Source organism: Pyxicephalus adspersus, chromosome 1 (assembly GCF_032062135.1).
Source record: "Pyxicephalus adspersus chromosome 1, UCB_Pads_2.0, whole genome shotgun sequence".
Classification (NCBI taxonomy): Eukaryota; Metazoa; Chordata; class Amphibia; order Anura; family Pyxicephalidae; genus Pyxicephalus; species Pyxicephalus adspersus.
The window spans coordinates 10,354,657-10,379,646 of record NC_092858.1 but is presented as its reverse complement, the minus strand read 5'-3'; the positions used below and the strand labels follow the sequence as shown (position 1 = coordinate 10,379,646).

General features: G+C 39.1%; 1 protein-coding gene across 1 annotated transcript; it reads left to right on the top strand.

Moving 5' to 3' along the window:
* Positions 1–3,851: 3,851 nt before the first annotated feature.
* On the top strand, positions 3,852–24,579 carry WDR73 (WD repeat domain 73). Its single transcript, XM_072402158.1, has 8 exons — positions 3,852–3,938; positions 4,497–4,564; positions 7,306–7,394; positions 8,936–9,024; positions 13,393–13,460; positions 19,522–19,683; positions 22,085–22,438; positions 23,265–24,579. The coding sequence occupies exons 1-8, from the start codon at positions 3,892–3,894 to the stop codon at positions 23,498–23,500; spliced, it is 1,113 nt and encodes a 370-aa protein (XP_072258259.1). The 5' UTR covers positions 3,852–3,891; the 3' UTR covers positions 23,501–24,579.
* The last annotated feature ends 411 nt before the right edge of the window (positions 24,580–24,990 follow it).

The window sequence follows — 24,990 nt, the reverse complement described above, 5'->3', positions numbered from 1 at the left end:
TCTTGCAGTAACATCATTGGAGACGAAAATCCATAAATTTATTTCAAACAAGCAGAAACAAATATCACACCAAAAATGTGTAATACTTAAATAGGCTTTAATTATTTTGTAATAAACTAACTTTAGTAATTTTGTTACATTAAACAAGCTTTAAAGATTTTTTTTATGATTACATGAGCATTTATAATTTTGGTATATTTAATAGGTGTACAGTATTTCATTATAATAAAATGGAAGTTCTCTGATTATTTCACAAATGTATTTAACTTTTTAAAAAAGTTCATAATAATGGTCAGCAGGATTTAAAATGATAATTTTAGTGGTCTGTGAGGTCCGAAAGGTTGGCGACTGCTGCCCTGGGATATGGGACGTATAAACGCTGCAGATTTCCCTTCACTTCCATGGAAGCAAATAGGAAGGGATGGAGGTAAGGGGACATCCCTAAAAAAATACAAAGGAGCAGCCTTTATTTTTCCCCATTGTGTAAAAGGGAAAAGCATCACAAGCGGTAAATTGTTTTGCATGGAAATTTATTTTACATTGTAGGCCTATAATTCTTAGGAATAACTCCCCAAAATATGTCCAATATTTTTTAAATGTAATAAACTATAAATAAAAAAAAAGTTAAAAATCTGTGAAAACAAGGGTGCATAAAAATACTGAAACCTGTACTATAACTGTACAGTAGCATGTATAATTTTATAAATATATATATATATTATAATGATTACTTTGTATTGAATCCAATACAAAAAAATTAGAATTTCGAGCCACGCCACCCGCATGCACCGTTACATGCATCAACGTCACTGGGTACCCCCAGGGAACATCAGTGCACTCACCAGCTGAAGATCGGACGAAGAGGACATGGTCCGAGGAAGGGCACAGTCGAGCAGAACGTTGGGGGACGCCTATGACACCAGGTAAGTGGGTTTTTTTTTTATTGTTTTTAGCTACCCCATGTTTGGCTCAAAGTTACTGCTTTCAGTATGTTTCTTTTACCCCGGACCACACTCGGGAATACCGCCAAGGGGGTTAATACGTTAAAGTAGAAGTAAACCCAAAAAAAAAAAAAAAAAACACATTTACCATCAATTCAGCAGAGTCTGTGCGTTGGGAGGGCTCTTCCATCGGGTCTCACGTTGTCCCGGAACCCCTTTTTAACGCAGTACGGAGGGGGTGCCAGGCACCGACATCTTCTCTGCTCCTCTTCCTACGTCATCGAATCTCGCACTGTGCAGGCCGACAAAGATTGGGAAAAAACTTGCCAATCACAGTGCGCATGCGTAAGATCGGCAATATTTTTCCTTAGTGATGAAAAGGCTCCTTCTGCACATGCCCAAGATGCTCAGGCACGCGTAGAAGGAGAAGCGGAGAGCCTCCCAGGATGCGTGACGTAGGTATCCCAGGAGGCTTTGCGCTCCCATTCATTCTTGATTGCCAAGGCGATCGAGAATTAAGGGAGTGATGATGCACTTAAAAAAAACACAAAGTAAATTTTTACTTTAAAAGGGTTGTCTCCCCTTTATGTAAAGTAAAAATTTTGAGTTTAGGTACGCTTTAAAAATGAGATGAAAAACATTGAGGAAACATGTAGACTCAACTAAATTCCCATGAAGTTTTATTGTATTTGTATTTGATATTTAAGATTTTTAATCATTTATAAAGACAATTTACAGGTAGTCCCCGGGTTACATATGAGATAGTGACTGTAGGTTTGTTAAGTTGAATTTGTATGTAAGTCGGAACAGGTACATAATTTTAATAAATGCAATTAGGACAGATGGTTGTCTCAACATATTATTAGGCAGCATGGTGTCAGTTACTGTATAAAATCCTCACTGTGAGATAATCACAAACAAAGCAAAAAAAAAACTTTATGGAGCCTAGACATTCAATAACTTCTGGAGCAAGCTGTGCTTTAATATGCAAAAAGAAACATCTACAAGATGTTACAGATTAGCTCAGCTCTTAAAATCACCACAACCTCAGCTGTGTTTAGCAAAAGATTTTTTCTGAAAGTCATGCAAACCGCCCCTTCAAGCCTCCATCCTGCACACTTGGGAGCAGGGAAGCCCCGTTCGTATCTAGGATTCCTCCGTGTGTCCCTAATTCAGGGACTACCTGTAAAGCAAATTAGGTGACTGAGAAAGGTGGAATAGAAGAAAACACCACAAAAGTCCCCATAAATGCTTAAAAAAAACAACTATTTTCAATGAAAACAATTGGAGCATTTTCAGCTTTTTTTTTTATTTGTTTGTGAGGTGATTTGTGGGCGTTTATAACACTTTCTAATTGCTACAGGTGTGTTTGCTTCACAGCTCATCAAGAAAACACTTTGGTGTGGCACGGCTCATTGGAATGAATAGGAATTACAATTATAGGGGGTTTAAACAGTCCCTGCAGACCTAAGTCAGCCTTTCTGGATCTTTTAAAGGGAACCCTTGATATAACTTTTGGGTCTATAGGATAACCCCTTCTATAATTACTATATCCACAGATCACAGTACATTAGTGTGGTGGTCAGTAGGAAGAATTCCTCTTACATTGCTGGCCAGTGGGAAGAATGTCATCCTTACAGATCATTGGTGTCACTAAAACTGACCCGAGAAGTTGCTCATTGCTGAAGTAACCCCTAGCAACCTCTGGAGGAACCCCTGACCCAAATTAACCATTCTCAATGCATTTCCATATATTACAGCCAAACTTCAAGCAAACAAATACATTTAACCATTGCAATGCAGGGGCCCTGCTACAAGGGGAGTTTTCTAACTTACCTCAGGGTGAGCTTGATAGTAAGGGGGCCTCAGCTCCAGTCCTTGGGGGCCCAGGCTCTGCACACACATTTATACCTGTTTATGGCCCTTGAGGGCCCCTGCTTTAAAGTATGAGGTGCAAAACCTTTCCTTTTATACATAGAGAGTGAGTATAGATGGGTTGAACTCCCTGCTCATGGGCTCCCCACAGCAATTTACCTCAGAATTATAGAAGTATAAGTATAAATACTAATAATATTAATAAGAATAAATACTAGAAGTTGCAGTATTATATAATCTATATATGAAAAGATTCAGAAATAAATGCTGGAAATGATGCTGACTGAAACATAACCAATAAAGTTAATTTTTAAAATGTATCAATGTAAATAATGATATAATATACATACTGATGTTAAAATTTAAAGTTAACAGAAGTGCAGGTAGAAACCCGCACACACTAATTACTTCACCTTAACTCTTCCCACATAACCGGGACACTGCGTGCGCACGCGCAGTACTTCTAATCGAGCCAGCGCGGATCCCTGCTTTGGGAGTTGCTAGGCAACCGAACTTAAGCCCTAGGGCTGTGTTAAATATATTTTAAAAGCGCCCTAATTATTTAACAGCAATATTTCATATGAAAAAGTATTAAAAATAAATTTTAAAGTCCAAGCTATTTTGGAGTTAAAAGAAAATATGCCAGTAAGCAAAATGGCTGCCGAGGAAAAGAAAACCTGCAGCGAGGACTTTCTGGTACTTAGTTAATAGTTTATCAGCTCATATGTTCTTTTTTTTTTTTTTTTTTCGTTCAGGAAAGCGACTTATTTGGTTACGCAGACCTGAGTAATGAAGTACAGTGAGACTACCAGGGAGTTTGGAGTCGGCTTGTTAAGTTGCCCAAAAGTAAAATGGCCGCCGAAGCGCAAAAAAGAACAAAGCCTGGAACAGTATTTATCAGGTTAAAAAAAATAAAAATAAAAACAGCTCTTCTGTGTCATATAAATTTCCGAAAAGCTTATGTGTAGTGATTTGCGATACTTTGAATTTGTTTAATAAGATAATCACCTGAATAAACAGTAAGGGAAAAGCAAAACAGGAAGTGAAAGGTTTAAACTTAGTTCCAGGCTGCAGCATGGACAGGGAGGAATATGAAGAATGGATGGTGGAGTCTATCAGGCTGTGAGTCCGTGTGAGGGATGACAAAACTAATATGCATATATATTTTACTGTATGGATAGCTCAGGAACTACAATTCCCAGCATGCATTGTCAAACAAGCATGGTTCTCTGTATGTGCTGGGGTTTGCAATCATCCCTGCAGGCTGGAGGGTCATAGATAGAGAATGTTATGATTTATGAATACAGAATTCCCTATTATGCAGCCCTACTAGCCAGCAATCAGGATCTATGGATACTTCTAATTGCAAAACAATTGTCTTTGCTTTGTTTACATGCATGTATATTATTACAAGTGGACCTGTCTTTATAATAAAACCACGTCTTATCTCTTCATCAATACCTGTACTTTTGAACACCCCATTTTGTTTGTTTTCTCTATGGTTTTCAAGGTGCAGATTGCAGACAGCAGTTACAAAAGCTACCCTGTGTACATTACTGGAAATATAACCCAACTTCAAAGATAGATTTTTAAAAAATGAATGATTACTATGACAATAGTTGAGTAATACCAATAAAACAAAATAACTTCTCTTTTAACCATCTTCTTTCTTTGCTTAAGGTATAAGGATTTGCACGATTTTGAGCTTCAAGATCCAACCAGAGTCATCGAATGGATTGGTGAGAAAAGTATGTGAAGTTTTTTCTATATTTGCTCTTTTTACATGTTAGCTCATATGTAAGGTACTGTAGAATGTCACATTTTTGAGTTAGAACCTTGTCAAAATTTAGTTGCTGTCTGTGCCTCCTTTGTGATAGCATTAGGCAGTAACAGGTTCTCGTAAGGAGGTATCAGGGGACTGATGCTTCCTCTACACTGCCTAAAGCTACGTACACACGTCAGATTTTTATCGCCCGATAATCGGCATCGGCCAATTATCGGGCGAAAATCTGCCGTGTGTACAGTCGGTGTCGTCCATCGTCCGGACGACCGACCTGCCGGATCCACGGACGATGGACGACAGCCGATCCTAATGAAAGGGAAGGGGAGAGCGCGCAGCAGGGTGCCGCTCCGTCGCTCTCCCCCTCCCCTCTCCATAGAGCATGAACGGTGCTGTATGTACAGCACCGTTCATGCATCGTGCACTCCCTTGTCGTTGGAAAGGATCGTGAAAGATCCTTTCCAACGACAAAAATTGCAAGTGTGTACGCAGCTTAAGAAAATCACGTTTTAAACAATTCCAAATCTGTTCCTTTACTGAGCTACAGGCAGCTTGGATCTGACAGTGGCAAACTCAGTATTGCTCACAGCTGAGCACTTTCACCGAAATAATCAAAAAATGTTTTTAATGGTCTCAAGAGATGCAAGAGAGCCCAGAATCACCGGGTGTGGTCTTAGAAGTGATCAGGCAGCAATATATGTGCTGGGTTGCTGTCTGCAATTTACAGCACAGTTAATGTTTGCTGCTTCAATTTTCATTTTAGTTCCAGGATTGCAATGGTCCGTTAGATGCAAAATTATTGACTTTGATACTTAAATACCAGACTTGAAATTGGTGAAAAATACTTTGCAGCACTTATTTTGGGATCCTAAGGGCTACTTAACACCTGTAGTGAGATGCACCGTTGTGCCACAAGTACAACTGGTAAATTGTTTTTTATATACGGCTGATGAATAATATTTATTATTATTATTATTATTATTATTATTAATAAACAGTATTTATATAGTGCCAACATATTTCCCAGTGCTATACATTAAATAGGGGTTGCAAATGACAGATACAGAGGGAGGAGGGCAGGACCCTGCCTAGAAGAGCTTACAATCCAGGAGGTTGGGGAAGTAGCATACAATAGGAGGGGAAATATGTAGTGGTGGGAAGTAGTGAGGGTTTAGGAGACAGAAGAAGACAGGTAGGCAAGTTTGCAAAGATGGCTTTTGAGCAATCTTTTAAATGATCAGAAAGTAGGAGCAAGCCAAAAAGGATGAGGAAGACCATTCCAGAGAGTTGGGGCAGCTCTAGAAAAGTCTTGAAGCCGTGCCTGTGATGAGGTTATGAGTGAGGAAGTCCTTAGTAGGTTATTAGAGGAGTGAAGAGAGCAGCTAGGGGAGTATTTTTCTATCAGATCAGAAACGTAAGTGGGACAAGAACTGTGGAGGGATTTGTAGGCAAAGCACAGGAGCTTCAATTTGATTCTCAGGTGAAATAAAAGCCAATGAAGAGAACTGCAAAGAGATGCAGCAGAAGATGGGTGGTGGGAAGGATGGATGCGTCTGGCTGCAGCATTCATAATAGAATAGATAGATTGCAGCACAATTTCCAAAAGCGTCAAGTTGCTTGCAGATATGTTCCACGGCTGTGTGCAAATCTGGTTTCTGCAGCACAGTTTGTTGTGTGCCTTAAAGTGGAAAACCTTGCAGTCTTACACCTTAGGTATGAAATACCCTAGTGGTATTCCCGAGGGTAAAAAATAAAAGCAAAAAGCAGTAAGCCCAAGACACACTCGGGGTCGCTAAAAACGATAAAAATAAAAAAACCTATATATATGGTTCCTTTGGCGTCCTCCCGCATCCTGCTTGTCCCTTCAGGTCCTTGGGTCGCATCCTCTTCTTCCAATCTTCAGCCGGCGTATGCAGTGACGCGCCATGGGGTTTGCTGGTGACATTGGTGCATGTGTTGGTTCGAATGGGAAATTCAAAAAATTCTGTATTGGATTCAGTACAAAATAACTATATTGAATCCAATACAAGGAAATCCTCAGATGATATATATATATATAATACATGCTACTGTACAGTTATATTACAGGTTTCACTATTTTTATACACCCTTTTTTTAACAGATTTAATATTAAGTTTAATATTAAATGTATTACATTCTTTATATATTGGACATATTTCGGTGAGTTATGCCTAAGAATTATAAGCAGACAATGTAAAATAAAAATGTAACTTTTTGCATGAAAATACGGACAGAATTGGAAAGCTAGGGGGGTAAAGCACGAGTTCAGTGGAGCTTTATGTGGTTTTACACCACAGCCCAGCCTTTGTGAATGCGGTGGTCAATGGTGTGCTCAGCATAGCACAGTGTAAAGGAATGCAGATAGCCATATTTTCCAACTGTTATAAATAGATCCCACTCATAAGATGAAAAGAAATCATTCAATGGGAAAAAATGTTTTTGTTACAACCAACAAAGATGGAAACCTACCCTTGTGGGGAGATTAACTGTCCCTCATGTTGCACCTCCAAAACAATAGTACATTTTTACCAGTAGTGGGAAGTAGGTATTTTAAATCTTTGTCTACTCTACCCATGCTGTGTTCCCATGTCTGTCAACATTTTGTTGCATCCCAGCAATAACCTAAAATTCCTAAAAAGAAAAAAGTCCCATGTTTATTTTATTTTCCTTTCATTTATATGCTTCCAGGTATTTGCGTAGCCGGCTATGATGGCACTAAGACAAATGAAATCCTGCAGCTGCTGGTTCCACAGAAATTGCAGATAAAAGAAAACCAGGTAGGTTGTAAATTGTCATTGTTATCAGTTCTGTTCAAAGCTGAGACTTTTGTATACTCTGTGTTTGCCCCAGAAATGTTATTAAGTTGGGATGGAAGAGGCTGTAGGTGGGTGACAGCCCCTGTATAGTGACCCAGCTTTTCAGTACCCACCCAAAAACATCCCAGTGGTTACTGAAAAGTGCCTAAAAGGGGCCGGGGATATTGTCACTGTATTATGTATATACTCTATATTGTTTGTAATGATTTTCTGTTTCCTTGAAAACATGTAAAACATGTCAAGTTGGGGCTTTTGACTTCTAAATATTTGCTCTAAAGTACTAAGTTTTGGCAGGACAACGCAGTACAAGTCTAGTTTGTTCTATTGTTGCTTGAAACGATCACTGGCGAGGTTTTCCAGCAACAATTATTGAGCATCTCTACTCAGCTTAAAGGGGATGTTTCACTGAGAGAATATGTAAACTGCCATTTCTGGACTGGTTCTTAGTAATATTACAACATGCTTGGTTGGTGATATACACCTTCCTTATAACTGACCCAGAATGGTTGTTTAGGTTTTTATCTAATTGCCAAACAATTAGTGGTGCAGTTGTCTGCATGCTTTTTTAGGTGTGTGATTGACCCTACTAAACCAAAAAAATAATTATTAGCATTCATTATAATGAGTCGGCAATGGTAGCTTCATAATCTCTCAGTGATAGGTCCACTTTAATGCTGCGAACAGTAATCCAATTTCTGCCACTGTTTAGTTCTATGGAAAGAGGAGAGGGGGAATAAGCAGGAGGCACCCCAGCTGTGTCCTAGCATTCTACTGTGGTGATCCATCATCGAGCATCAGTTTACACACACTAGATGTTGTCCTGGGTTTATTAATAAACAGTATTTATAAAGCGCCAACATATTATGTAGTGCTGTACATTACTTAGGGGTTACAAATGGCAAGCAGATACAAACAATGACAAAGGAGCAAGAGAGGACCCTGCCCAGAAGAGCTGATCATGATTGTTCATTTCCGGTGACATTTATCCATCGTAGGTACATAGCTTACATGTCTGCATCTATACACACGCTTGTTCTATTGTAGTCACTATCCAGAGGGTCAATCTGGGAAAAAAAATTGTAACTGGTGCTGGAGCACGTACTTGAGGAAGTCAGGGGATCAGTGGTATAAATATGCAACAAAAGAGGAAAAAAAAAGGGGGAAAACAGTATTTTATGGGGAAAAAACATGACCATTGTTTGCTTTGCTTAGGGTTTAGAGGTTCTAATAATACCTCTAAAAGTAGTCTGTTCCTTCCAGAGTGCACATGAACCCATTCAGTTATCCTTGTTTAAGGGATGGAGCACCACTTGGTACATGGGTCACAGATCGTATGTTTGTATAGCTGTCATTTCAGGTCTGTCCTGCTCGCCATGTGAACTTCCTGTCTGCTATTGTTCTCTCCCAATTACTGGCTGTTTTCCAGTTTGGTAATTTCCACGTAGACATCCTCCAGGAATTTGCTTTCACTTTTTTGTTTTCCCCTTCATCATGCTTTCCAGGGTTTGTGTCCAGAGAGGGATCTGAAGGTGGAGCATGGCGGATTCTCACAATATCCTGTGTACAGCCTGAAACATGTCCCAGGACACAGGTAATAATTCTTAACCCCTTCAGCGTTCAAGCCAAAAATTGTTTTAAGCCAATAGGGAAGAGAATTTAGGTAACAGCCTCTGTATTGCGAACCAAATCTTCAGTAACCACCTAAAAACAGCCGGGTGGTCACTGAAAAGTGCTGGGTGGTGCGCCCGGCTAAAAATGGCTGGGGAGAACACTGGCCTCCATGACCAAAGGTCATTGATGCCTACATGTCAAATTAGCTCTGCCAATTGAATTGACAATCACTTACTAATCTGCAGAAATAAATGTTTCTGTTGTTTTATTATGGACATCTAAGGCTTTATAAATAAATACACTGCCTATGCTTCTAAGATAGAAGAATATGATTGTGTAAATATAAGTGAGTGACCACTAAGCCAGTTGTTTGTTTGTAAACCAACCTCATGTGATCATTGCAACTAGCTCAGGGTTATCAGTGATTAAACAACTTCTCAGGTTAAAAAAAAAGTATCCATTTTGTGATGGTTTTACTCCAAAATGCCAGTGCTAAAAGTTTTCTGTGGGACTGCACATCAAGCTGTCTGTTCACATTTACATTACCACTGGAAGACAAGAGTTCGACAGCACTTGAATCAAACAAATTAATGCCAGTTTTACTAGATTTCTATTGACAACCTAATACTAAGAAGTTTTCCATACATATGACGGGGATAGTGGTAGATTGCATTGATCTCTATAATACCTTTTTGCAACAGAAAGGTATTTGACATTGCCAGTAATACATTTGCACTAGGGGACTGTAGAACAGTATAACTTAACAGGTAGCAGAGGCTTTGTATGTAATGGACACCGACAGGTGTTTAGGTTCTTTTTCATTACTAATTTACAGATGTGCAGGGTAATTGAATATAAGGAAAATGACCAGGTGAAGTGATGTCCTACAGGTATGCAATCATCATCCTCCTTCTCTTTATAGTCAGTTGTGATAGGGAGGTCTCCTACTTTGTAATTTTCTTTCACAATTCACCAAGACATTATAAAATGAATAAAAGATACAAATAAAATGTATTTCAAACAGTACTCAATTTTGTTATTGCACGGATATACAGATACAATAATACAGTAACCTAAAGTATATAATAAGCAAACAAGAATTTTTGCATGCCCAGTATTTTATGTATTAATATATCTCTGTTGTGTGGAGTACAGTTGGCTCGGTGATTAGCACTTTGGCCTTTCCAGCACTAGGTCAAATATTTGAATCTTGGCTATCTGCATGAATTTTGCAGGTTTGCGTCGTGTTTGCATGAGTTTCCTCCCAAATCCCCAAAACATGCTTTTAGGTTAATTGGGTTTCCTTTAAAAATTGTCCTTGGACCTTGTCAATGACATATGACTATGGTAGAGCTCCATTGAGGGACAGCTAGTTACATGACTATGGACTTTGCAAATCGCTGCATAATATGTCGGCGCTATATAAATACTGTGTAATAATAATATCTGTGATTTGATGAATAAATGTTACATTTGATGAGATGGTAATTATTGTAGCAAATTTTTCTGATATTTAGTAACATGAAAGATGACTAAAATGTTCAATATAAAGTAAATTTTATTAGTGTTAGGAAATTATGAAATATTTGTCCAAAAGATGCCTTCAAGAGCCCCTGTCTGCTATAGTAATTTTTATTTACACAACATTGCGTGATGGCAAAATTGCCCTTGGACCAATTCTACCATTTCTAATACCCTTGGGCCAGCTATTCTACAATTCTTTTAGAAGAGTTAGTCACAATACGGAGGCTGCCACCTGCCTACTATTTTTTCCCACCTGGATTAAAAAAACATGTTGAAGAGTAGATATACCTGTCACCACTAATTTACACAGTTGTGCGTATAAATTTGATCATGAGCTATTGAGATTTATACACATTAGAACAGCAAACAAAGATTACTTGTAAAATGTATAACATAATAAAAAATACATACAACCTACTCCCTAAGGCTACGTACACACGTCAGATGATTCTCGTCTGATAATCAGCTCAGGGCTGATATCGGACGAGAATCTGGCGTGTGAACAGCGCTCGAAATTCATGGATCTGTCCTGGCAGATCCATGAACAATCGAAATGGAGGTTAAGGGGAGAGAGCACAGAGGGGTTTCACTCCGTCGTTCTCTCCTCTCTCATTCATGCATCGTGCATCTTTTTGTCGTTGGAAAAGATCGTGAAAGATTCTTTCCAATGACAATTATTGCACGTGTGTATCCAGCCCAACTCCTAGATGCAAGCAAAATAGAAAATAGTTGCACTTTTACTCTTATCTTATACAGGTAAAATATTTTTTTTTTTACTTTAGTAAATAATAGCTAAATCACTACAGCTTTTCTTTATTACCTTTTTTGTTTCACTCTAAAACTGACTTTTTGGTTTATGTCCCCTGTCATAAAATCACATAAACAAAATATTTTCTCTTGATGACTTTACAGGATTGTTTGTTCAGGAATCTGGAACGGTTCCTGATCTCAGCCCTTCCTGTTATTAAGCTCCATTTCCCTTGGACTTATATTGTCACATTCAGGGGTAGTCAGACACAGACCTGGCTTTGTACTGCAAGTGCATTGGAAGGAATGGTCAGGAATGGTGGGCATTTTAGCCCTTTGGTTTACTTTAAATCTGATATAATGTAAAAGGCCGTCCCCAGCTGAGATGTTGAACTTTAGAATGAAAGGTAAATGTGCAATGGACGATTTTTTTGGAAGATGGGTGTCAACAAGGCAAATGATGGTAAACTACCCCCGGCCCCCAATGGTATCACAGACATGGTCCACCATAGGCACCAACCGAAAGCAGCTGCATAGCAGAAATGTGCAGCCAGCAATGGAGTAGGTTTGTGTAGAAAGAAAGAGGCTAAAAAGCTACAACAGCACTTATGGCTCTTTCACAATGTCTCTACTTTGGTTCCATACCAACCCACACTGTGTTTTGGGGGGAACCGTAGTTCTCTATTATCAAGACAATACTGATTTGGCTTGTTTGTCGCCCTGATAAAGGGGACCACTGCACCCCCAAAACACAGTGGACTTGATTTATTAAAGCTCTCCAAGACTGGAGAAGTTGGGCTACCACGGGAGCACCTGGGTGATAAAGCAAACCTGGAATAAAAACATTCACCAATTAATAGCAAATCTTTTTTAAGAAATCCATTCCAGGTTTGCTGGATCACCCAGAGTGTGTGTTGGTATGGCATTATAGTAAGAGGATTTTTGCTACTGGGATTCGGTACAGGATAGTATATTGAATTTTAAAAGGGACAACAGGGTGTAACATTATCGGATGTACCTATCATCCTGTATGCTATGTTCACGATATGTTTCTATGTATAAGTCTGGTTATTTTCTATATGAAAATGTTAAAAAAAAAACTCAGTTTCAAAAAAAATAAATAAAAAGAAGGGACAACAGGTCTGCACAGAAGTGGAAACTGTGTTTTATGGCCCAAAAAAATGTCATTTGTGTGGTACACAGTGCACAGAGCAAACTAAATGACACCCAGTTATTATTATTCATAATAATAATAATAATAATAAACAGTATTTATAGAGCGCCAACATACTACACAGTTCTGTACACTAATTCCATTGAGTTAAGATTTAGATCTCCATGGTGTAAAGATGAGAACTTTCACTGAAATCCAAATCAAGGTTCCACGCAGGAATTGCTTTAAGGGCTCGCTCAAACCAAAACACATGACTTAGTGCACACATAACCCTTATGCTCTGGCATGTGATTTTTAACTGTTTGTTGATGCTTTTTTAACTGGTGTTATGGTTTATCTTGCATTGGACAACATCCCCACTCTGCTGGTCTTAATGAGCCCTTATATTTGCCTTTTATTTTTCTTCTTGCTTCAGCGGATTCCAGCCCAGCAGCTATCATTAGATTTCTCAGCATTTAATACTTCCTAAAGTGTCAAATGAAAGGCTTCCTAACTGACCCCTATAACATTATTATTATTAATAGACAGTTTTTATATAGTGCCAACATATTACGCAGTACTGTATGTTAAATAGGGTTGCAAATTACAAACTGATACATAGTTACATATAAAGTGATAAAAGACATAAGTCCATAAACATATCCCAGATAAAACCTTATGGACATGGATGATCCAGAGGAAGGAATTAAACCCTGGTTCAATTTGCTCCAACAGGGAAAAAACAATGACACAGGAGGAGAGGACCCTACTCAGAAGAGCTTGCAATCTAAGAGCTGGGGGAAACGTTGTCCTCTTTAGAATACCTGTCTAGGACAAATAAATAGAACGTTTGCAACAAATTGCTAATCTATGAATATCTCATGTGTCCATTCATTTCTAACTGACTTTCTTTTTTTTTAATAGTTTGATTCTTACAAGCAGTCCAGCTTCAGGCCTGGTGCAAGTCTGGAAGATAGGAGCAGAGGACAAAGGTAATGAACATAAACTGGATTCATATGACTAATTGTGACTTTTTTTGTAAAGGTTCCTATAAAAAATGGAGTAAATCCTTAAAATACAGCAAACATTTTAGATGCATTATATATCAAACAGTCAAGTCTCCAAAACTTAATATGTAAAATCTGCAAAAATGGTTCTTCTTTTGTTCTATTACACTTTTAAATGGGAAGGATGTGTGATCTTTGGCTGCTGACTTGGTGTCGGTGCCAGGTGTGGTCATTGCATAATCTCAGAACCTCTTGAACTTCTGGTGTTTCCATGCTGGTTTTCTACAGGTTAAAAATATTTATATAAATTATAATGAAAGACGATAAGAAAAGAGCATAAAGAAGAACGGCAAGACTCGCAAGCAACAAATACCCAGGTCACCACAACCAACAGCAACAGCAAGTCTTCCTCATTGCATGTGTACTTTAGAGACCCCTGTTGCATGATAAAACCTTTTAGAAAAGCGCATACCTGTAAAGAGTTGATTGAATACTCACCTCTCCTGCCTAATGCTGGCTGTGTGCCCAAAGAATTCAAAGACCGTTTTTCCCTGGTGACCTCCATATCACTGCATGAGAGAGTATTCACGTGGAGATCAGCAGAAAAAACACACACAAGAGCCCATGCAGATCCACATTCCCAGATTCCTAGAAATGTCAATTTCCCAGCATTCTTAGCATCTAAAGCGGACACCAAAATGTTTTCTTTACATAAAAGAGTACACAACCCATTTATTGCCACAGCAATAAAGACAAAATGGTAGTGCAGAGCACATGGGATACCCACGTGACACCTCCCAGAGGATCGGGCATGCGCAGAAAAAGCTTTTATTTCAATGAGAAAAAAAATGCTGATCTCACGCATGTGCAGTGAGACCTCCACTTTTTTTCCCCATTTACAGTGGGCTTCATCACCTGATCTCGTGCCTGCACAGTCACAGATCATGTGACATAGCAGAAGCTGGAAGACAAAAAAAGGAAAATGGTGGCACCGTCCACACCGGGACGAAGGTGGACTACAGGATGCCATGGGACCCGATTTAGGAAAGCTCCGGAGAGATCAAGAGATCTGCAGAAGTAAAAGGTAAGTAAGCATATGCTTTACTGCAAATATCTTTATATATATATATATATATATATATATATATATGATCGGGTCTCCTTAAGGCATATATAGGTTTAATCAGGCATTACCTAAATTTATTGTTTTTTTGCTTGTTTTCATTTTTCCTTGTTATTTTAGTGAATGACGGGCAGCTTTTTGTGCTGGCATCCCAAGTCTTTCAAAACACTTGTAGGGTCATTAGTAACTCCATAACGTAGGTCTTCTCCCAGAACAACACCTCCCAAGAGCCCTTCTCTTTTACACAGAGTGTTGTTAGGCTGTTGATTTTTTTTTTTAATAATTTTTTTTGAGATATTCCAAGGTTTACACGACAATAAAATGGCATGTTACACACAATGTGTGAAAAAACAATCTGAAAACAATGTCCCAGAAAACACAAGCCAAATACACAAACACATTAGGATAATGAAATGATAAAATAGTAAAAAAAAGAGAAACCCCAGTATCTCAGTTTTTTTTATATATTTGCAGAAGGAAAAGAAGAAAAAAGAAATAGAAAGGAGGGTGTGGTGAAGATGGGGGGGGGCCCAAGGGGCCCGACTTTGTCACGAATTTGTCAGTTCGGCCTTTACAATCAAACACAATAACTCACTCTTCACAAAAAGAGTCACCAGCCAATCTACCATATTCTTCAGATGTACTAAACTAAACCCAGTAATACCAGGTCTGGATAAATTTATTGGTCTGATTCATCCCAGCTGTCATCATGTCTTCCATACGGTAAACCTCTGCCACCCTCCTTATCCAGTGCCCAAGGGTTGGCCGTTTGTCAAACTGCCACATTGCAGGAATGCATGCCTTTGCGGCATTCGAGAGATGTCGTAATAGAGTTTTTGTATGCCTTTTTCGACATATCAGAGACATGGAGTAACGTCAAAGCGGGTTTATCTTTAATATTAATATCTGTGATCTTTTGGACAAGGTCTGCAACCGAACACTAGTAAGAAGGCAAAGAAGGGCACTCCAAAAAAATAACAATGCAATAACGCACCGGGAGCCAATCCACATCTCCAGCAGATATAGTCAGTATGGGGGTAGATCTTAGCCAATTTAGAGGACGTTCTATACCACTGAGTGGCCAGCTTGTATTTCGTCTACTGGTATTTATTGCAAACTTCAGCCTTGTGGCGAAAGTGGAGTAACATGGGCTGTTGATTTTTAATGTAACAAAGAAATACCTGGAGAAACGTTTGGAAAGGAAATGGTGGGCCATACTTACCAAAGCTCCAAGACTGGGAGAGCCTGGACGATCCAACAAACCTGAGATAAATTTTTTATGGACCAGATCTATTCCAGATTGGCTGGATCACCCTGGTTCGCTCATGAAAGGCTATCTTCTCCATTCATAGTAAACTTCAGTAAATCAGGCCCAGTGTGGGCAAACCCCAACTAGTTAGGTGGCTGGTTAGGGCCTTATCAAAGCTCTCCAAGACTGGTGGTGATAGACTATCATGGGAGAACCTGGATGATCGAGCAAACCTGAAATGGATATTTTACGAACCAAATCCCTTCCAGACTGGCTGGGTCACCCATGACAGTCTATCTTCCCCATTCATAGAAAGCTTTAATAAATCAGGCTTGGTGTGTTTTTGTGGCAAACACCGACTAGTTAGTTGAAGCTTAAGGAAGAAATAATATTGTACTGAGGGTTTAACCTCCCTAGCAGTAACTCCGAGTGTGACTTGGGGTAGAAAAAAGTTGCTAAAAGCGGTAACCCCGAGTCACACTCGGGGTAGGTAAACCTATGGAAGTAATAGTAAATACAGCCTTACCTGATCCGCCGACATCCCGCACCGTCCATCGCCGCAGTCTCCGTCTTCTTCTCTCTTTTCTAGCTGGCTTCTGCACCCGATAAGTCACTGGGGAGTTCCCGATGACGTCGTTACGTGTACGTTGCCAGCGGGGCGGGGCGGGAAATTCAAAATTCATTTGTATTGCATTCAATACAAAATACCTGTATTGAATGCAATATACTGGATTTATATGTGTAAAAGCAGTACATTGTTTTCAAGAACATTTATTTTATAATATATATATTAATATGAGTATAATATGTATTTTTTTTTTTTTTTAAATAAAAAAATTTCTTTTAAATTTATGGATTTTTTAATTTACTCAATTTATTATTTTTACATGGTTTTGTGTTTCAAACTTTATTATACTCATACTATTATATTATACTGTAAAATAAAATTTCATAATATAAATTAAAATGAAAAACAATGTACCGCTTTTAGACATAAAACCAGAAAGAAATGAACCGCTAGGGAGGTTAATACCATTTTCATGTAACTGTAGCTCTGGACGAAGGTTACGATCAGGAGAACAGACAGCTGGACAATGAGGTTACATTGTCTGTTCCTCTGAATATTACTCCTCCATAGAGCCACCTGAACTCCAGTACTGTGAAATCATCCCCGATGTCCGCTGTGCAATCAACGCTTTCATGAATGTCAATCACCTGGGTCATCTGAAGCCTTTAGTAGTTTCTTACCCTGACATTCATTATATGAGACATTAGTGAAAAAGAAATCAATGGAAGGAGTGAGAACTGCAGGTAACCTAGACAATCAACAGTCCTGAAAATGGACTTCATGGGGCCATTTCACAGCATTGGAGTCGAGTTCAACAGTGTAGGCAGCTAGAAAGATAAGTATTTCCTGTTTTCTCAAGTTTATCTTTGCTGGGTATGTAGTATATAGTGACAGGTCACTTTAACCTGACATGTCACAAAACTTATACTTTAAGTGATTTCCTTCATTGGGTTTTTTGGCTTTTCTGCTTAGAAGAGTGTTTGGAACACATTCAGAACACTTCCTCTTGGACGGTTTAGGTTCAAGGCCTAATGTTCCCTCTATCAGTACATGTAGCCTGGGAATCTGATATCTTCCCACATTTCAGCTTTCCTGAGGAAAGCCTTTCTTCTTGGTCTATATTATCAGGATACTTCAGCTTCTTTGATCACCAGCAACAGAAAACGGCACCCTGTGGCTTTACCTCCTCCCTCCGGGCACTGAGCTTCAGGATCTGTCCAGAAATGCTTTAAATTCATGAAAACTGTTACTAAAGGATACAATTTATGGGAAATATTCCAAAGACAAAATTATTAATACAAACAAAAGGAGTTCCTGACTTCTAGGATATTTTTTGCCACCCCCTTGTCTGGGCTCAAGAAAAAATAATGGTGCTCACACACGAGAAATGAGTACCTCAAAAAACAAGTCAAGAAATCATTAATCGCCTAAAAAAATACATAGGTATATACATAGGTAAATTCATAGGTATGTATAATATGCAGTAATAAAACATTCATAAAATCATATCTCAGCTTATATTTCGGAGCATGATTCATAATCCTCTGCACCATATTTGAACAAGAGAAGGGCAGTCTTAGTATCTGACACGTTTCGGTTTGCATCTTCTTCAGCTTATATTTCGGTGCATGATTGATTATCAACTGCACCATATCTAAACAAGAGAAGGACAATCTCGGTAGCTGACGCGTTTCGCTATGCAGCTTCTTCAGAAGAGGTAGACATTTGGCCTGACAGCACTTCACTCTGACGTCACTAAAACACTAGCATTATGCCTCAGGACGCTAAAAACACGCTATCATTCACAAAGCAGCAGTACTCCTGCACCCTAGTTCAAAGCTATCCACATTTGAAAGTAAGGTATTTCTCTGAACTTCTTTTTCCCTGGATGAAGACTTCTAGCAAGCCCCTTCATGAATTTCTTTGCTGAAAACCTAATATAACCAATCTGCACGAAAGTTATGTGATTCACCAACCTCTACCTCCTCTGAAGAAGCTGCAATGCCAAACGCGTCAGCTGAACATTATATAGGAGTTGCGTATGGCAGATACAAACAATGACACAGGTGGAGGAGAGGACCTCGCCAAGAAGAGCTTACAATCTAAAACCATCTCTGTGCATATTAAAGTGAATCTTTTATTCATTTATTATTATACTAATGATAATTCTGTCGTGGTTCTGAAAAAAATATTGCTTTGCTGGTTGGCGTTATGATGCTTTGCTGGTTGGCGTTATGATGCTTTGCTAATAAAACTTCCAATTCAGCTATTTTTGCTGCAGTAAACTGCATGTTTGTTTCAGGTGTGTGTCTAAAACTACTGAAGCCAAAAGATCCACTTTACATCCAGGCAATTCTGTGTACTAAGGTGACAACACTCCTCCCCTAAAGATATTATACAGTGAGTGAAAGTTGTCACCCTAGAACAGGAAGTGTAAGCCAGAAAAGAAAAAAAAACTAATCCAACCAGCACAAATAGGAACTGGGGTATATATATTATTCTTCTTGGGTGTGAATACATTTTAATGTCCAGTTGTTGTATATTTTTTAGATCAGCAATTCTAAAAAAAAATGAAAGCAGCTCTGGCATTAATGCTTGCTCCCATTCTGACGTGCTGACCTCAAACAGTACAACGATGGAGGAAATGGTGCATACGTGATATCAGTGCTGCTTGCCTTGTTGTGGACCACTTGGTGCTAAGTAAGCACCCTGTATGTCAAATGATTGGCCTGAAAGAAGGTACAAATATAAAATAAATATCTTGTTGAAGATTGGAGCAGGAGGTAAGACGTGGAATTGGGCTTTTAAGCACTATTTTTTTGTTTTTTGAGAAACCACATCCAAAATAAATGAGCCTTTTCTCTGCCAGCATGCTACAGAAAAAGTATTTTTTTTGTATGTAAGCTGAAGCCTCTCTGCATCAGTCTGACATTTCCTTCACCAAGTCAAAGCCAGAGATTTGCAAAATGCAGAAACCGCAAATGTTTTCCAGCGATTTCCTGATTTCAGTAGATCATACCTTGTGTTTAGGTTGACCTTCACTATCACAGAATGAAAGTCTGTAGTAAAGCCTTTGAAATGAAATGTTATCTTTGTGTCATTGTAGATGTCATTAGACCCACAAGTACCATTCAGTCAGATGTTGGTAAGGACACGTGGACAAAAATGGCTGTACCGGTCACGTCATCTCCGGGGGTTCTCCATGGATCTCACATGAACAACGTCCAGCTCACAGAGATTGAATCCAATAAACAAATCTACACACTAGGTAGGTACCAGCACAGGTTCAGGAGGATTTAGAAGGGCCAAGGCTGCATACAGATTTTAATTTCTTTAATTGGAAATAATTTCTGTTTCAGCAACAGTAGAATGAACAGGCACCGTATAGACAGCAGAGGGGAGGTAAGCAGGAGACACCCCACTGCATTTTTCTCCATTAGACATGACAGTGGTCACCCTCGCTTGGTTGTTTTTTGTTTCATCATGGTGGATCATAAAATAACTGCAGGGGACCGCTGTACACATGGTAAATGTTATTGTATAAGACTGCATATACACGATCCTTTCCAACGTCAAAAAACTGAACATTGCATGAATCTGTCCTGTATATGCGGCGTCGTACTGCTCGATGGAGAGCAGTACGCGCTGTGCTCGTTCCCCTTCACTTCCATTATGATCGTTCATTGATCCGCCAGGACAGATCCATAAACAATAAGTGCTGTACACACGCCAGATTCCTGTCTAATATCAGCCCTAAGGCGATTATCGGACGAGAATCATCCGACGTGTGTTCGCAGTGTTTTTTATTATTATTTTTTCATTTTTTTTTCTTTACTTATTTCAGTTGCAGTTTTAGTGCAAATGTAAAGTGTATATAAACCATTAATTACCTAGCCAAGGTATAAATATTCTCCATATCCACAATTACTATAAACGCAATACATATATTTTATTCCTTGGCAGTTGCATTGTGACACATCAGTATGCTCTCCACTACTCCAAGGGAACATAACAGAATTTATATCATTCACAATGTTGTTTTCAAGCAAAGTTGGAAAACATTCTTTTTTTATAAGTCAAGTTATACATTTTTTGACTTTTTTATACATACAGTCATGGCCAAAAATATTGGCACCCTTGTATGTCACAAATATTGGCACCCTTATGTCACAAAATGCACTACTTCTTCCAAAAAATTATTGCAATTACAAATACTTTGGTATTGTCATGTTTATTAATTTGTTGGCACTGGAAGAGACATTTCACATAAAAGACTGAAATGGCCTGGACAGAATTATTGGCACCCTCAACTTAATACTTGGTAGCACACCCTTTGGAAGAAATAACTGATGGTAATCGCTTTCTGTAACAATCAATGAGTCTTTTACATCTCTCTACTGTATATAAAATGTGATTCAGTATTTCAGGTCCTAGTATTTACCACGGTGGCTCGTGGTTAGCACTCTGACCTTTGCAGCGCTAGGTTCCAGGTTCAAATCTCGATCAGGACACTATCTGCATGGAGTTTGCAGGTTCTCTCTGTGTTTGGGTTCCTCCGGGTACTCTGGTTTCCTCCCACATTCTAAAAACATGCAGTTAGGTTTATTGGCTTCCCTCAAAATTGACCTTAGACTGTGATAATGACATATGACTATGGTAGGGACATTAGATTGTGAGCCCCTTTGAGGGACAGCTAGTGACATGACTATGGACTTTGTACAGAGCTGCGTAATATGTTGCCGCTATATACATCTTGTGTAATAATAATAGTATCTATATAGAATGTTGGTAAACAAACAAACAATTTATAGATAGATAATATACCATGTTTCTGTATTTTTGGCATCATTCCTTGTTACTTTTTTTGTGAATCTGTTGCAAACTTACTTGTAAGATCACTTCCTGATGTGACTTGACATTACTAAGCTGCTGCCTTGCAATTATAAACCACATAGATTTACCCCACCTTACAAAGTATTAGAAATTTTTATTAGCCATTGTTTCCAGCTTGGAACATCATTCTGCTACTTACTGGGTCGTCTCCTTGCATACTGAAGAAGGATGATGAGGGATTAGATTGAGATCCCCAATTATTTTTATTAATTTTGGCAAAAGATACTTTCTGATAGCCAAAAAGCCATGGATTACTTAAGCTGCGTACACACGTGCAATTTTTGTCTTTGGAAAGGATCTTTCACGATCCTTTCCAACAACAAAGGACTACACAATGCATGAACGGCGCTGTACATACAGCACCGTTCTGCTCTATGGAGAGGGGAGGGGGAGAGCGACGGAGCGGCACCCTACTGTGCGCTTTCCCCCTTCCCTTGCATTAGGATCGGTCGTCGTTCATCGTCCGTGGATCCGCCAGGACGGTCGTTTGGACGATGGACGACGCCGACTGTACACACGCCAGATTTTCCCCCGATATCTGGCCGATGCCGAATATCGGGCGAGAAAAATCTGACGTGTGTACACAGCTTTAGCCAACAGTGGGCAAAATTGGCTTGGGGCTCCCCTGCTAAACTGACTGGGGGCCTCTATGAACATGAAGCCCCTGTTGGCTGAGGAGGGTATGGCACCCCTTATGCACATTTTGCACCTCCCTTTGTCATCCCTTGCCAAAGACCGTATTAGTACTAAAGATGAATTTCTCCTTTTTCCTACAGCTACATTAGGCAGTGAGGCACTTGGCTCCCTCTCCTTCCTGGATGAAAACACTTTCCTGCTGTGTGGTCTGAGTGGGACACTGATGCTTGCTGACATCCGGCAAAGCGAGATTGCCAGCGAGGGAAGTTTGGCCCTTTCTGCATCTTGTAACAGTCATTGGATTGCAACAGTAAAACCAGGACATAAAGACATTGCCAGCCTTTCCTCTGAGGGCCACATAGTCATCATAGACTCTCGGGAACTCAAAACTCCTTTGAAATGTGCAAAAGGAAAAGTTTCTGTATCGTCCACTCCAGAGTCCTTCATGTGCATCAACTGGGCACCCAGGTTGGATGGTTGTATTTCAGTATCAGGTAAAATTACCCAAAGAGCTCTGTTTCTTTGTAGGGCCAAATTGCCTATTTCTTTGGAGGCTTTTTGTGAAAGGTCGACATTGCATATCTTTAATATGGCTCTGTTGATTCACTAGTTTCGCCATAGTTCGATATAGTAAAAAATGAGCAAAGCCAATTGTTAAAGAGACACTCTTACATCATATTTTCAGGGCAAAATTGTGTGCATTCTGCTAGCCCCCCTTTCTCTGGGCTTATGAACTCCTCAATCAGAGCTCCCTTTGCCTGGAATCCAGATTGCTGCTCCTTCCAACCTGAGTGTTGGCTGCTCAGGTCCAAGCATTGTCCTAGGGAGAAGTCACATTCTTCCCAGGATTCCGCTTTATAATTATCCTAAATGATTGTTTGAATTCCTTTACATTTCTTTACAATGTATCTCTAAACATCCTGCCCAAGGAATAGCCAATTATCTAGCATAACTCTCCCCCTTCTTGCATATTGGAATTGGAATCATGAAGGAATTTTTTTACCCTGTTGGAGCAAATTGTACCGGGGTTTTTTTTTACCTTCATAGGATCATAGGATTCATAGGATCATAGGGTTTTATATCTAGGATATGTTTATTTCCCTAGTGGTTGAACTTGATGGACTTTTGTCTTAACTTTATCACCCCTGGCTAATTACTGTCTGGCACAGCTTACCCCTTCACATCACCTCCTTTTAAAATTTTATGTGGCCGTTGGAGGAGGGGTGAAAGGGAATAATTTAACTAGACAATTTATCCTCTAGCAATTGCTCATGCATTATTGATTATCCTAACAATCTGTCTCTTCGTCTTCCACTGCAGGCTTTGATGGAACCGTACAAATCTATGACACAAAATCCTGGGATGAATCTTTAAAGGAGAGAGATGTACTCTTTACTCACAAAGGCCACGCAGTCATGGGGCTTTGTGAAGATGGAGGCATCCCCCAGGTCACCTGTCATACTTGGCATCCGTGGAAAGAAAGGACTCTTATATCAGCAGCAAATGATGGTTCTTTACATATGTGGGACTGGTTGGATGTCTGTACTGGGCTCTGATAATACATTATTAAACCCATGTGTTCCTAAAGGAGGCCCAAACTGAAAATATCCTATAAAATCTACTTTCTTGTCTTGAGATAACATTGAACTACTTGGTAAGTTAGGGTGCCTAGACACTCCTGTACTTACAGCATTATAGCTGCATTGCAGCATCATCCAAGATACTCATACCTCTGAATGCTTGTCCCAAAAGATTTGTAGTTAGATTTGAGATATTACTGGAGTAAGAAAACTCCCGCCTATACCATGCTAGCCTCCTCCACACACAGACACAATGCAGAACATGGCTTGGTAAGCTAGGAAGGGGGAAAAGATCAGCTCTATGGGATCTGGTGACCAATGCAGAACAAGGCATAGAAAGTCAGTAAAGGACTGGTTGCAGGTAAATCACATGCAACAATGTTGACTAGTCCTTTATCCTTTGCCTGTTTTATTGCAAGCACAACTTCTAGAGTTCATTTCCTCTTTAACCCCAGTTCTTACCAATCAGCTGGTTGTATACCATAAACATGATTTCAAGGAAAACAATGGTGGTGGTGTTGACCTGCAAACACTGGATGTTTTTAGAGTCAAAGGGAGTATGTGCTGTATATAACTAACATTCTATTGGTAACTCTATTGGTTATTTTTTTCCATGTTTCATTATGAAAACACTATTATGGAAGATTTGGGATTTTTTTTTATATTTTTCTCAACCATTAAAATTGTGTTCATCATTGTAACTATAAAACACATTCGATCAGATTAGGTTTAACTTGACCTGTTTCTCATTCACACAGTACTTGGAGAGAGTTGCTTTTTTTATGTGACCTATGCAGTTTATGGATTTTTTTTTCACCATGTGATTTGCATGGGGGAGAAAACTGGTTCATTTTAAAGTCTCATTAGTGCAAACATATACTGTGATATCATTAGGTAAATGTAAAGAAACACAAAAAAACAGCAGGGGGTTTTGATTGGCAATCAAAAACTCCCTGCTGTTCTTTCATATTTCTTTTCATTTGTCACAATTTATAGGGACTGGCATTGACCTAACTTTAAATGTATCAACTATTAAATACATATTTTAATTTTTACATGCCTTTGTCTATATTTGTCACCAAATGCTGACCTAACCCCCATGCAGATGCTTAATAATTGTGTTACTGATACTAGATTTCGTGGAGTGATCATCATTTTCGTCTTGGGATAAAAATCTATCCTCTGCAGCTTTCAAGCAAAATAATGGGGAAAATTATAATGCTTTCACTGGTTAAAATCTACTTTTGGGGGATGAGGGTGCAGAAAACTTGTTAAGCACCATAAGAGAGGTTTCAACCCATTTACTGTCCTTTTTTGGTTATGGTTTAAAATCACAAAAGATCAGGAAGGAAAATTATTAACAGGATTGGGAAGTATGTGCATAATTTTACTAGTATGGAAGCAGAAGCTGCTTTGCATTCAAATTCTTTGCATTTCATAAAGTAAGAGCAGCAAGAACCCAACTA